Here is a 14,316-nt window from a genome sequence, read left to right on the forward strand (position 1 = left end):
TTAAGCTTAACTACTACACCTTTTTGAACAGTTTTTTGGAAACCCGCAACATCTACATTTTCTCTGCCTTGGTCAGCTCCACCTTCAAGCTCAACATCTACACCATCAAAGACATGGTCTTCTTTAAAACCCTTTGAAGCAGCACTATCTTCTGTAGCAGCTTTAGACAACTTCTCCACTTTCAGAGTCTCCTGCTCTCCAAGGGTTTTCTCTTCAATATTGTTTTTGTATTTTATTTCACTCAATGCAGTTTGAAAATCTTCCATGGGCTGATGTTCTTCTTGAGACGTTACAGCTTTTTCTTTGGCAATGTCAGTTGCATCTGTCTCCTCTCCAGAAGTGCAAGTATAAGATTGTCTTTTAATTTTGTGCTTCTCAGTTGCTGCATGCCTAATCATCTCTCGGTGAGTAACTGCATAATAGTCACAAGCCATACAGTAGTATTCAAATTCTTTAGTGTGCTTGCGTTTTACATGAACTTCCAGAGAAGAAAAAGAGTGTGCAACAAAATTGCAATAATTACACTGATTATCATTTGTATTTGCAACTCCTGTTTGAGTCAACAAGTCTCCATCTTGGCTAGTAGTACCCAGTTCTGCAATTCTTTGTTGCTTTATTTCTGCAGAGCCCTGATTTCTATGCAGTTCATGAAGCTGAAGTACATTTTCAGCCTGCATTTGAATGGCACTGAGCTGATCATCTTCCTGGCTTCCCAAAACAGAAATGTCCACATGTGAAGACTGATTGCAATGGTCAACAGGTTCATTCGAAATACTCACAGGACTTGCTACCTTCTTGCTATTCACTTCAACATTGCCTCCTTCTGGGCATACAATGATCTCTACATTTTGTTTTCCATTGGCTTCCAAACGACCCTTATGCTTCTTAGTAGCACAGTGGCGTTCCATGTCACCTTTAGTTACAGTATAATAATTGCATACTTTACACAAATAGCTGTATTGATGGCTATGCTTTCGCCGAATGTGGACAGTCAAGTTTGTGACACTGGAAGCCAATAAACCACAATGAGGGCATGTCCGAGAAATAGTGCCTTTAGGTCTCCCTCTTTTTGGTGCACTATCCAGAACCAACTCACTATCTTTAATGGTTTCACCTGATGGAAACAACTCCTTATTTATTGATACATTCTCTAAAGTGCAGAATGGAACATGCATACTTTCATTTTCAGATCCAGTCTTTAAATTCCCATACACTAGTGGTTCTGTTAGTTTTTTACCATCACTTGCACCTAGACATACCCTTTCAATACATTCTTCAAAACGTAAACCAATATTATTTTTTCTGGCATTTTCAAGGTGTTTACTTCTCTTGATGTGTTTTTCCATTCCTTCCTTGCTTAATGAATACAGATTGCATGCTTTACAAAGGAAATGGTATTCCTGAGCATGTCGAAGTTTTATGTGTCTTGTAAGAACAGAAGATGATCTGGTTTTATAAAAACATTTTTTACACTGAAACTGGGTTCTACTCAAGATAGATTCCTTGAACTCATTACCAGGATGTACAACAGAGGACCTGGTGACTTCTTGCCGTATTTGCACTTCGTCACAATCTACCTTTGGAATACTACCTGTTTCCATCACAGTGCAGGATGCTGTTTGCACAGCCACTTCGCTGTTAGATGGCTGAAAAGTATTTTCTTGAGATAATAAACTAACATGCTGCTCAGCTGCATTATGAGCTGCCATTTCATCTTCGGTTAGAAAATATAGGTGACAGGTACCACAATAACGGGACATGCCATGTTCATCACGCATGTGTTTCCCAAGGCTTATGTAATTTGGGGCAAGGAATGAACAATGACAGCAATTCATCTTGAAACCATCCATATGCTGGCTGTTCTTTTGACAGTACTCTTCAAAGTCTTCTTTACATGTGTAAGAACAGCCACATGTTCGACAATGAAATTTCAGTTCTTCCCCATGTTCTCGATCAACAACTAATGTCCAGCCTTTGAGGTTCTGCAAGCTACACCCACAGGGATTATAAGGATGCAGAGGTTTCTGGATGTCTGGAGGGTTTTTTTTAGAATTGTCAAATTCCATGGCAAGAGAGCATGCTTCTGTTCTATCTGGATTAAGCTCCTGTTTGTTTGAAGCTGTTTTGCCTAAAGAGTTAACATCACCTTCCATTTCTAACACTTTTAAGGAGACCTGTGACAAATCATCCTGACTGCACTCTTCCCCAGTGCTGTGCTTCAAACTGGAATCGGGCTTGCTTCTTTTACCAATGCCCAGCAAATGATACCGTCTTTTAATCTGCTGGTTTAGTCTGAACGAACCACTTTGTTTGAAAGTTATTCTTCGTGCCAAGGTATTTCTTTTTTGTTGGAATCTGTCAAACATCCCTGTGGTGCTTAAATTGCTAACTTTCTCTTGGTTACCCTTAACAGGCTCCAATACATCTGGATTGCAGTCTGAGGACTCTGAAATATTCTGTTCAGCCTGGACATCATGATTTCCATCTGCATTGCAGAAAAACACTTCCTCGTTGTTAACACTCTCTCTGGAAATATCTTTAGATGGAGTCATTTCAACAAACAATTGGCTGCTCGTTTTCAAGTTGTTTGCTGTGTTATTTGAAGTTATCAATTGATTTGAATCAGTATTCCTTATTTTAGGCTTATTATTAACTGTAGATTTTACTCTTGCATTCTTTCCTTGACATGGGTTCTGCTGTTTTTTATGAAAAGATTTTTTCGTCAATATCTTTACAAATCCTCCCCGGGCAGCAAGATTTTGTCTTCGGAGGTGGGTCTTGCCAAGAAAATGACCTCGCAAGAGATCTTCCTCAAAAGACTGAAAACCACAGAGATCACAAAAATATAATTTAAGTTGCCCATGAGCCTGCTTGACACGCATTTTTAAAGATGGAATGTGTTCTGATTTACGAGCCCTCTGTGGGCTGACATATTCTTTGGGTTGCATCAGATGGGTTTCTTGAATATGCTTTTCTAAATCAGTATAAGTGGAAAAAACTCTTTCACAGGTTTCACATTTAGAAACATCTACAGTGCTACCAGTTGTACAGCTAACACTTGTTTCATCATCTCGGAAAAAAGATTTAGACACAGGATTAGCTGTTTCATCCTCTTGGGAATGGCCCGTTTCCTCATGTATTTCCTGTGGAGTATCACCTTCAGGTACACATGAAACTTTTGAAACAAACCCATCATTACAGGGACATCTTTCTATCCCTTCAAAAGCTTTATCTACAGTACAGCTGCTCCCATCAACAGAATCTTCACGCACTGGGGTACTAGGTAGTTTGCTTTCATAATCTTTGGTGTGTTCTGAAACAGTCAGCTTTAATCGTTTTGAGACAGGTTCATTTTCCAGTATATTTGTTTCAATGAAGTCTTGATCTGCAGATTCAAGTAACAGTCTTTTGGCTGCACCATTCTCTTCAGGTTTTTTCTCAGGGTTTCTCTGTCCTTCAGTTGAAAATCTGTTTATTTTGTGGTTAGAGAAAGAATCACTGTGAAGCATTTCAGGAAAAACATTTTTAGTTGCTTCTTGTACTGATTCACTTGGTACATTCTTGTCACTTTCATCATTCTTCTGATTTTTTTCATTATCCATGCTTAATGAAGATAACATGGAACAGTCCAATAAAACAATTTAGCTCATCAGCTGAAGGGCTATCTAGAGAGAGAGAGAGAGAGAGAGAGAGAGAGAGAGAGAGAGAGAGAGGTTATTACACTCTTGTATACATACACAAAAAGGAGCATTTTATATTCAACAAGTTATGAGCTGCATTAGATTAACCTACTGTAGAAAGGCTACTGTGGCAGCCTCAGTTAACAATTTTGATAAACATCTTCAAACAGTGGCCAAAGCAGTATTATCTAAATGAATACTACATCTGAATATCCAAAGAAAGATTATGATGTAATTCTTTGGGGAAAACTGGCACAGCTATTATGGGGAATAAAACCCTTCGGAATATGCAAGTGGTTTTTCACAGTAGCAAAAGACATTTGTTAATGTGAGAAACAGGTTTTTCACTCTCTCTGAAAAGGAGTCTGCAATCCTGAGGTCCATTACTCTGGAGTGTGTAGCTGTTGCTTGGTTCTAACACTTGCTGGGTATAATAGGACTGCAGATTTTAAATGGAATTAATCCAGTGCAAGTCATTTCACAGTCATGGCGTAAATAATGTCCCCATTCTGGAATTTCAAGTCTAAAAGTCTGACCTTTGTTTTTGACAGCCCTGACTCAGTACTCTAAGACAGCATGGCATTCAGTTAAAAGGGCAACAGGCAAAGGGGGGCGAAAACGATCCTTTCTTGAAATAGAAGTTTCAAAATTAAGTAATTGTCTTCAATTTGAAACACCTTTAGAAGAAGTGGCAATGGACAATATGGCTCAAAATTATGAAACAGGCTGAAGCAGGCAATCCTGTGGTCCAATTAAAACTAGTTAGTACCCTATCCTGTTCCATCACCAACATCAAAAGCCAAATGATAGCAATAGAGGAAGAGCCCACAGGGCCTTAGCTGGCTCTGTTAATGTCATAACCTAACAGTGGTTAGGAATGCAGTAATTAGCACCTGTAGGCACAACCACTGGGCTTCCGCAGGCAGAGGTGTGATTACCTTGACAGCCAACCACTCTTAAGTCAAGGAAAACTCTAGACAAGAGGATTGCCCTAGTAGTCATCCCCGATGGTGGAGACTGAGTATGGGAATTCAAGCTGCCCTTCTGCTCCTGTGCTGAGTAACTCACTCTTCACCTTTCCCAAGAATGGGAGGGTAATGTCCCTCACTTCCCCCATGGCCCAGGGTAAAGCTAGCAATAGGTGGAATCTGCTTGCCAGGAGGCAAGGAAGGATGTCCCCAAGTGGATGGGGAGAATGGCCTAAGCCTCTTAAAGAAGCACATACAAAGTCAGCAAGGGCCAGATTGGAAGAAAGGGGGGGAGGTGTGGAAAGGCATGATAGGCAGCTCAGAGGAAATGAGGAAGGATGGGGAAGGTGCACAGAAGATGGCTTGAGAGAATATCCTAAGGAGCAGAAGAAGCATCAGCCAGAGTAGTGGGAGAAAGAGATAATGAGGGGAGGGTGATGTGAATCTTTAGTGGGAGTATACTAAGCACCACCAAAGAACACCTTGGCCGTATTTTCCCCAGAAAGCAGGTGGCAAGGGACAATGAACGCCATTGTAATTGTACTAAAGCAGAGTGTGGAATAAAACAACCTGTGTATGAAACCTTCACTCCCAGATTCTCTTGTGATGGATCCCAGTTTGTTTAACATGCCACTCTTCTGAAAGTTAGCCATTCCAACATTTCTGTCACTACAGTCAGCAAGCTCCATCACCCAAGAGCTAAGAAGAAGAATATACATAGAACGCACATATGACGGGCCCCAGGAGACTGAGACATACTAGGTTCAAATCCTAGTTTAGAGGACAAGTGCAAACTCTTTTCTTACCCCCAGTTTGAATAGACAGCAAACTATTGCTTGTCTTGAATCAGAAACATAAGGAAGTAATTGCAACACACAAGGGAGGAGAAAAGAACACAAGCTCAAGACTGTCCATGTAGATCCAAACTGTGATTTGCCATTAAGTTGTGAACGAAATCATTTTCAATTACTGTATACATGAGTACATATGTTTTATTCTGCTGGTCTATGACTGTAATAAATAATTGATTGTATACAGGAGTATAATATCTTTACTGGAACCAACTTAAAAAGCTTTTGAGTTCACCAGAACCGTTCTTTAGGTGCAATGTTAACAAGAAACGGGGGGGGGGCAGAAATGGTGCTCAGCATAATAGAAAACCCTAGGCTGCTGTTTATAATGGTCTTAAAATGGAATGGAGGAGGTGTTTTGCAGACTTAATTGGGTTAGATCATGCCTGGTACAAAAAGATATCAGGTTGCAGCAAGGAGCAGAGGGGTGAAGGTACAGTGACTGCTCTCCCTTTTATATGTTCAAAACCAGCAATTATTCAGACTGTCTCTAGCACTAATCGTAACACACAAGTTCCTAGGAAGGCCAAAAGCAGAAGTAAAGAAAAACATTATGGTCCTTATATTAGCAATTATAAGGATTAATTTTAGATGGTGCACTAAGTATAGAGTCAGTGTTGGATAGAATTTCATAGCGCTCGTAAGGCACACATAGGGTTGCCAGGTCCCTCTTGATCACTGTCGAGGGATAGGGAGGGAAGGGTTGCCAGATCCAGGCTGGGAAACTCCTAGAGATTGGAGGGTGGAGCCTGGGGAGGACAGGGATCTCTGTTGGGTACAATGCTATGGAGTCCACCTCCAAAGCATCCATTCTGTAGTCTGGAGATGAGCTGTAATTCTGTGGGATCCCCGGGTCCCACCAGGAGGCTGGCATCCCAATGCACACAGCTTGCCCATTTAACCAAGTTCTGTTATTAAGCGCAAGGTCATCTCCTGCATACAGGATTCCTCTCCAGGATAGCTCAATTTACTGCCAAACAAGGCTCTCCCTGCTAGCTCATCTTCTGCTCACCTCTAGGCTCCAATCCTCAAGCCAACAGCCAAAGGATAAGATCCCTTTGATTCACAGATGTGGGCATGCCCAGGTCATAAAAACCTTTGTGCAGAAAAGACAGCACTCAGTGAGATGTTACTCCACGCCTACTAACTTAGGGTTGTCATCCCTCTGATGGGGGCACAGTTTCCCCACTTTTGAGGACCCCAATCCACTGCCAGCCAGCTGGCTGGTAGGGAAGCCCTGCCCCCAAAGAGCCCCGTCATGCCCAATGTGCCCGGCATGATGACATCACCCAAAAGTGATGTCATTACGCTAGGCACATCACGCGGGGCATACTCTAGCATTTGGCTAAAAACTCTATGGTGATCGTAGAGTTTTTGGCCAAATGCTAGTGTGTCCCCTGCACGACATGCCTGGCATGATAATGTCACCTGAGGGTGATGTCATTGCAGTATGCATGCAAAGCACACACGCCAGGAGACCCAGGGATTCAAGCTGGAGACCCCTGCCAGCAGCCAGGTAAGACCTGGGAACCCTATACTAATTAGCAACACTTTAACCTGTTCCTGCCCTGCCTTCAGATAAATTAATTAATGTATAATTTGATGACAGAGGATGTAATGATGACCACAAGAATAAACAGCTTTAAAAGCTAGATAGATTCATGGAGAATAAGTCTGTTAGTGGCTACTAGCCATGGCAACTGAGGGGAAATTCCACTGTCAGAGCCACTAAACCTCTGAATCCCAGAGCCAGGAGGCAGCATCAGGGGGAGGTTTCGGCCTCTACGCCCTGTAGTTGGCACTCCAGAGGAACTGGCTGGCCACTGTGTGAAACAGGAAGGATGCTGGACGAGTTGAGCCATTGGTCTGATACAGCAGGACTCTTCTTATGTTCTTAATCTGTGGGTTATTAGTTTTACACTTGCCCATTCACTCAGATCCTCATCAGAAGTCCTTCTCTGCATGTTCCATCTTCCAAAGCAAGTCAGTTGATAATCAGGGATGGGGCCCTTGAGGTAGAGGTACCAAATCTTGGGAATGACAGTCCGAGGTTTCTTTTGCTCAGTAACTCCCTCCCAAAGAGAGATTTCAGGTGCAGAACAAAGTTTGAGACCAGTGGCACCTTTAAGACCAACAAAGTTTTATTCAAGGTGAGCTTTCATGTGCATAAAAGCACACACTGGCCATTTCCACACTCTCCTTTTAATCTACATTCACCGCTGTGTCCTCCAAGCAGTTCTGCACTAAAATCAAATTCAACCTTCTTTTTATTCCGGGGGTTTTCCCCATTCTGAATTCAACCTTTTTATTCCCTTCTCCCCCCCCCCCCCTTTCCCCTGTTACCTTCCTTCAGTGGCCAGCCTGGTTTCAGCCCACTGTTGCCCTGGGGCTTTTGGATTCTGTTTTGCCACAGACTTAAATCACCTTGGCTCAAACACTGAGAAAATCCGGAGTACAGTGCCATAAATGGGTGTAGCAAGGAGGCGACGAGTGTGCCCCCCCCAAGACCTCCGAATATAGGGAGAGAGGTTATTTGGCCTCTCGCTGTAGAGGGGTTCTCTACAGCGCCCACAATCGGAGGCAACCCTTTCAACTTTTCGTTTTAGGTACAGAAGAAGAAAATAGATAGAAGAATCTAGCATTATGTGAGTTAGTAGAAACTGTAGTTTTCGTGTGGTATTATGAGGACTATTAAGTTATGGGGAAGTTGGACGGGATACACAAACGGGTAAGATAGGGGCATATGAAAAGAAGAGGGAATAAAAGAGAGAAATAAAAAAAAAATTGGCTGTTGTATTAGTAACCTCAGATGATTTTTTTTTTCTTGTATCTTTGTATGTTTGGTTCAAGATTGTTTAAAAATGGAAAATGAGCATATCAATAAGATGAATAGTGAACTATGATTGTGTTAAACGGATATACTCAACAATAAAAAGTGAATTAAAAAAAAAAAGAAAAAAAGAAAAAAAGAAAATCCGGAGTGACGGGCAAATGCAGAAAATACCCTTGAATAAAATTTTGTTGGTCTTAAAAGGTGCCACTGAACTCAAACTTTGTTCTGCTGCTTCAGACCAACACAGCTGCCCACCAGATTCTATTTTAGGTTCAGAAACTTTTTAAAATCCCTCCTCTAGACCTTTTTATAAAAACTGGCTTGTTACTGGCTATTTCCTAGCTTACTGTACTCAAACCTCTCTGCTGTAATTTAGTTTATGGTTAACATCTTCCTTTTTTATTTATGTAATTTATGCTGATTGGATTTAATGTACTACTTTTAAATTACATGAGCTGCTTTGAGCAGTAATTTCTGGAAAGTATATGAATATATTGATATACATAAATAAATATTAATTCTATTTAACAACCAAGACCAGAGGCTGTGCTAATTCTTGAACCTGGACTTTTCTTTAAGAGGCATATCTGTGCTATGTCTGCAGTGCTTACATCCTTCTTTTTCTCTTAGCCATTTGTGGAGACTAGAACACAAGAATGGTCCCTACCCATCCCTACCACTCAGGCACACAACTCTCCTTGACTGGCATAGATGTACTGGGGCAAAGAAGAGAGGGGACTGCTGGAATAGAACTGCAACTAACTGCCGTTGCAGCTGGGATCGGATGTAAGCATGGGTGAAGGTCAACAAGCTGTCCCCTCATACAAGCGCTAGCACCTTTGCCCTGTACCCTATGAACCGTTGCTTCAGCAGAGGAACCTTTAGCATTGGGTTATTAGGCCTTAATATTTCCTGTCAGTGGAAGCATGACATGATACCCACATGAAGAATAGGTAATATTTTACATTTGATTTACGATTAGTACAGCTGTAGAAGTTTGCATTTCAAAAATCCACTGAAAGTAAGAGCAAGTAAGAACAAGAAAAGCATTCTGATGACACCTGGTGGCCACTTAACACAAAGAAAGTAAAACTGAAACACTGACGGTTCCACAGCACGGGGAATATAAACTGCTTTTGTTAAAACATAAGCTTTTCTTCCTACAGTGTGCTTAGAAACGTACTTCACATTTACAACCAGTTTAAATACAACCTGTTCTTCAATGCTTCAATAATGGAGACTTTAAAGTCCAAACTTGCATGTCAAAATTATCTATGGTTTTATCTCCCAAAAATTCACGGGACATTGTGTTGCATCCTAGATTTTGTACTTTGGCTTTTCATGGTGCAGCTTTACAGAGGCAGCCATTGTCAGCCTCACTTCAAATTTCGCAGAAGGCATAGAAGATACAGTCCTGATTTGTTAAGAGCCAGTAGTGGTGGTACCCAAGCAATTCCTGGGCTGTATCTCAAATGTTAAAGACCACAGAGAGCTTTCTCTGGCTACAGGACCTTGTCAGGCACAAATGCAGTAAGTATAGTGACATCACTCCAAATCTACCAAACTCTTATAAAATTACCAAACGGCTGTTCACCTCCCTTCTCCTCATCACTCTTGTCAAGCGTTGGAAAAACAAAACAGTGCTACGGCCTGACAACCCTTCAGGTCTTTCTGAGAGAAGGTCTACAAGGAAGGTGAAGCAGGACTTCATGATGGAGAAAGGGAACAGTCCTTTGGGAGGCTCTTAATTTGTAAACTATGGTCTGTAGGTAGCCAAGGTTACAACTACCCTAGAACATTTAAGATTATAGTTCATAATACCAGTTCTGCCTTTCCCAAGAAGTAAAAGATTCTGCCTCTCTTAAAACAAATAAAAACAAAAAAAACCCTTTAAGTACTTAATTTCAGGTCATTAATTTTTAAAGTAACTTACTTTAAAATGGGCTCTGATAGAAGGGGGGGGAGGGAAGGTTTTGTGAAAAAGTAGCCAATGCCATTAAAAGCAAACACATGAGACCCCATGTATCTCATGCCATTTTTAAAAAGGTTGTTTTATTATCAATGTAACTAATCACGATGAAGCCATCTCTTACAGCCGAAGACATAATAATGAATTTTCTTTACAGCTGAAGAGAAATGGGATTTGCTGCTCCATATCAAACCAGAACAGGTTGTATAAATTCTTCTTCATATTTATTGTTAAATGTAACTTTTATCTATAAAAATCAGCCATGAAATATTAAAAACTGAAACAACAGAATTTACACCCTTTACTTAATTTCGTTTAAATGGTCTATTCACAAAAAAAGAGAGATAGAGAGGGGAAAGGTTACATACGTATTATTGCACTCCCTCCATTCTCCCCTCTAGTTTTCCCATTATAAACCATCCTGCTTCTGGAATTTATAACACAGCTGTAAAATTTCCACTCCATAGAGAGTGTTGGTATACTTATCCTGAAACAATTTTTTTTTTAAATGTCTCAATCTTGTTACAGGACAAAGAACCACTGCAGAACATCACAAATAATGGCAATCAGACTAACACCCTTTGGCTGCATGCTAGGCATGGGTACTGCAGAGCAGATCCTATAGAATTCAACAAAACTTGCTTGTGTGTGGACAGGTAGTCAGAGCAATAATTAACATCCATTCAAAAAGTTTAGGATTTCCAGTTGCCTGGGATAGGCTGGGAATTCCCTGTGCCCCCAGGTCTTTGTCACAGAGATTGGCCCCAAATCCCCCAGCATTTGCAAAAAGTGGCTCAAATAAAGGAAACAATGGCTCTTCCACAACTGAAAACAAGGTTTAGCATTAGGGTGGTAACCCAAGTAACAGAATCACATGCACAGGTAAATCTGCACACTGCTTCTCCCCTCTGGCATGCCGACTTCTATATTTTGAAGAAGTTGCCATGCCATTGGTTTCATGTGCGAATCAGGCTTGAAAATATGTGAATCAGGCTTGAAGCTGGGGTTGCCAGCTCTGGGTAGGGAAATATATGGATATTTGGAGGGTGGAGCTTGGGGAAGGTGGGTTTGGGGAGGGGAGGGACTATATTGCAGAATAATACCATAGAGTCAACCCTCCAAAGCAGCCATTTTCTCCAGAGGAACTAATCTTGGTCATCTGGAGATCAACTGTAATAGTGGGAGATCTCCAGATGCCACCTGGAGGTTGACAATCCTACTTGAAGCTGATGAGGGACAGGAGCTCCTGCAAGGAGCTCAGGGCAGCATATGTCATTCTGTGCCCCTTCTTTTTAACTTCACAATCACCTTTTGAGGTAAGTTTGGTGATTTGGCTGGTGTACTGACTGCCTAACACACTGGCCAATAGCCTGTTGTCCCTGATGGAGGCCATATCGGGCTGGGCACTGGAGCACCCTAGGCTTTTAGTCTTGGGTGATTTCAACATCCTAGTGTCGTCCATGGCGGCACTGGGACTCTCCCAATTTGTAACGACCCCCACTCACCGAGCCGGGCACACGCTCTATTTGATCTTCGCGACTGGGGTAACAGTGGAGCGGATTACGGCTTCGGCAGTACCATGGTTGTTCAGAATGATTCAGTCTGTAACAGTTCTGCCATTGGGCAGACCAAATGCTAAGGAATTGGGCATTGGCTGCGAGACATTTGCTGACAAAGACCTGGCGCTCCATCGCGACCTCCCTGCCATAGTTAAAACAGTGAGTGAACTCGAGGCCCCTTGCACGTCTTCGATTCCCGCTTTGGATCATTTCAGCCTGCTCAGCCTGGAGGAAGTCGACAGACTGCTTATGACTGTACGCCCAACCACATGCAGCCTTGATCCGTGCCCTTTGTGGCTCATTAAAGCGGGCCATGAGGGGTTTCGAGGTGCCCTAAGGGAGATTGTCAAGAAGTTCCTCATTGAGGGGCAGTTCCCAGGGGCACTCAAGGAAGCGATGGTCCGCCCGCTCTTGAAAAAACCAACTCTGGATCCGGCCGAATTGGCCAACTATCAGCAGGTTTCCAATTTGCCCTATTTGGGCAAATTAATCGATAGGGCGGTGGCGATACAGTTACAGGGCTTTCTGGATGACGCTTCCATTTGAGATCCCTTCCAGTCTGGCTTCCGCCTGGGACATGGAATGGAGACAGCGCTGGTTGCCCTTACTGACGATCTCCGGAGACATCTGGATCAGGGTGGTTCGGCGGTACTGATGTTGTTAGACCTGTCGGCTGCATTTGACATGGTCGACCATCAGTTGCTGACCCACTGCGTCGCCGACGTGGGGATACAGGGGCTAGCCTTGCAATGGCTTGCTTCCTTTCTCCAGACTCGGGAACAAAGGGTGGTGCTAGGGGAACAGCAGTCCAGGAGACACCCGCTTGAGTGCGGTGTGCCTCAGGGGGCGGTGCTTTCCCTGATGTTATTTAACATCTACATGCGCCCCCTTGCCCAGATTGCCTGGAGATATGGGCTGGGGTGTCACCAGTATGCTGATGACACCCAGCTCTATCTGATGTTGGGGGCCTCCCCATGTTTTTCTTAAGTGCCAAAGACACTTAAATACTGAGTTTGTGTATACATTCAAAGTTATCTTAAAGATCTAAGAGGGTTTAATAAAATTAATTAGAATGTAAATAATCCTTCTAGAAAGGTTAAAGGGATTCATTGCTGATGAACACACGTCAGGACAGGTACTACAATCAAGCATTTTAGGCACCAAAGCAACCAGAAACTGAGAGTTTTCTGAGCCTGCTCCAAGGTGAAATACAAAGTACAAAGATACTTTTACAGTACCCTATTGTCAAATTCAGGGGATGGCAAGGCTATCCTATCAAACAAATCTTTAAATATATATGTATGTAGATTGCATGCAAGATGGTTCCATTATCACAAGGCCACACTGCCAATGAAAGAAACCATGGTGTATCTAACTTACCAGTAAGGAAGAACTAATGGTGAATAATAGGTCAGTTTGGTATGAGCTATTTCAATTCATCATAGCCAGGAAAGGGATCATTAAACACAGCAGTGCAAACGTATCAAATTACAAGAAAGACGACAAGTGAAGTTAGAAATAAAAAAATGTCAATTTTGTATACTGCTACTACATGCCCTTTTATTCATCATCATGAAGGTAAGGTTAAAGGACAAACTGCAGCCCTCTAGCACACTCAAGTGGGGTAGCCACACTCCTCCAATGACAGCAAATCACATCATGGGGAGCATTACAGAAAGACAGAGTTACCCTGGCAACGACACTGTCAAAAGGCAATTAGAAGCACAGTCTCCAAAATGTACTTATTAAATAGGTACAATACCCATCTTTCCCCCATGGTGTGTAGGAAAGTAGTATATGCTATATTTGTGCCTAATATCTGAGGCCCTTTTGACTAGCACACCTGCTGATTTTTGAAATTCTGATCATTTTAGGAAGAAAAATAATCACTGCACTTCTCAGCCACTACCCCTCAAAGTAAAAAGGTATCAACTTGCACTTAATGAATGACTGCAGGTTTAGTTCCATCATTTGATACAGTGCCAAGAAGTACAAAACTATCTTGTAAGAAAAAGCTGGGCCTGGCTAGCCAACATTTATCTGTTTTAAGAGCAGCCCAAAATATAAAGCATCTTCCTGCTATTGGTAGTAAGCCTCAGCTAACTGTACTTACAGAGTTCCTCCTAGCCATTGTTAAGCTTTAGCTGTGGGCCATCTTGTCTGGAGAAGAGCATAATGGACACTTCCAGCCCTAAAGCAAGTGTCTTTCTTGCAAATACACAGGAAGCAGTTTATAAAACCAAGCCAGTCCACAAACCAGCTTTTCAAAAACCACCATCTTGCTCTTGCTCTGCTTTCCCTATAATCCAGTCCTAAACAGAGAGTTGTGCCCTTGTAAATCCACTGAAGTCAGTGGATTCTGAAGGATATATCTAGTATACAGAATTTTTATTCTGGCTAGCTGACAAAAGATGAAATAAGCTCTGCATAACCCATCCAACAACAAGTGGTTCTTA

The 14,316-nt window shown here is 42.1% G+C and overlaps 1 protein-coding gene across 1 annotated transcript in view; it reads right to left on the reverse strand.

Annotated features, from left to right (window-relative positions):
* ZNF407 (zinc finger protein 407) overlaps positions 1-3,602 on the reverse strand; it is a 510,615-nt gene extending 507,013 nt beyond the window's left edge. The window contains exon 1 of the mRNA XM_015416731.1: positions 83-3,602. Within this exon, the coding sequence (XP_015272217.1) occupies positions 83-3,602 (3,520 nt within the window). The remainder of the gene's footprint in view (positions 1-82) is intronic.
* Positions 3,603-14,316: the final 10,714 nt, after the last annotated feature.

The sequence above is a fragment of the Gekko japonicus genome, unplaced genomic scaffold (assembly GCF_001447785.1).
Source record: "Gekko japonicus isolate JY-2015 unplaced genomic scaffold, Gekko_japonicus_V1.1 scaffold39, whole genome shotgun sequence".
NCBI classification, from domain to species: domain Eukaryota; kingdom Metazoa; phylum Chordata; class Lepidosauria; order Squamata; family Gekkonidae; genus Gekko; species Gekko japonicus.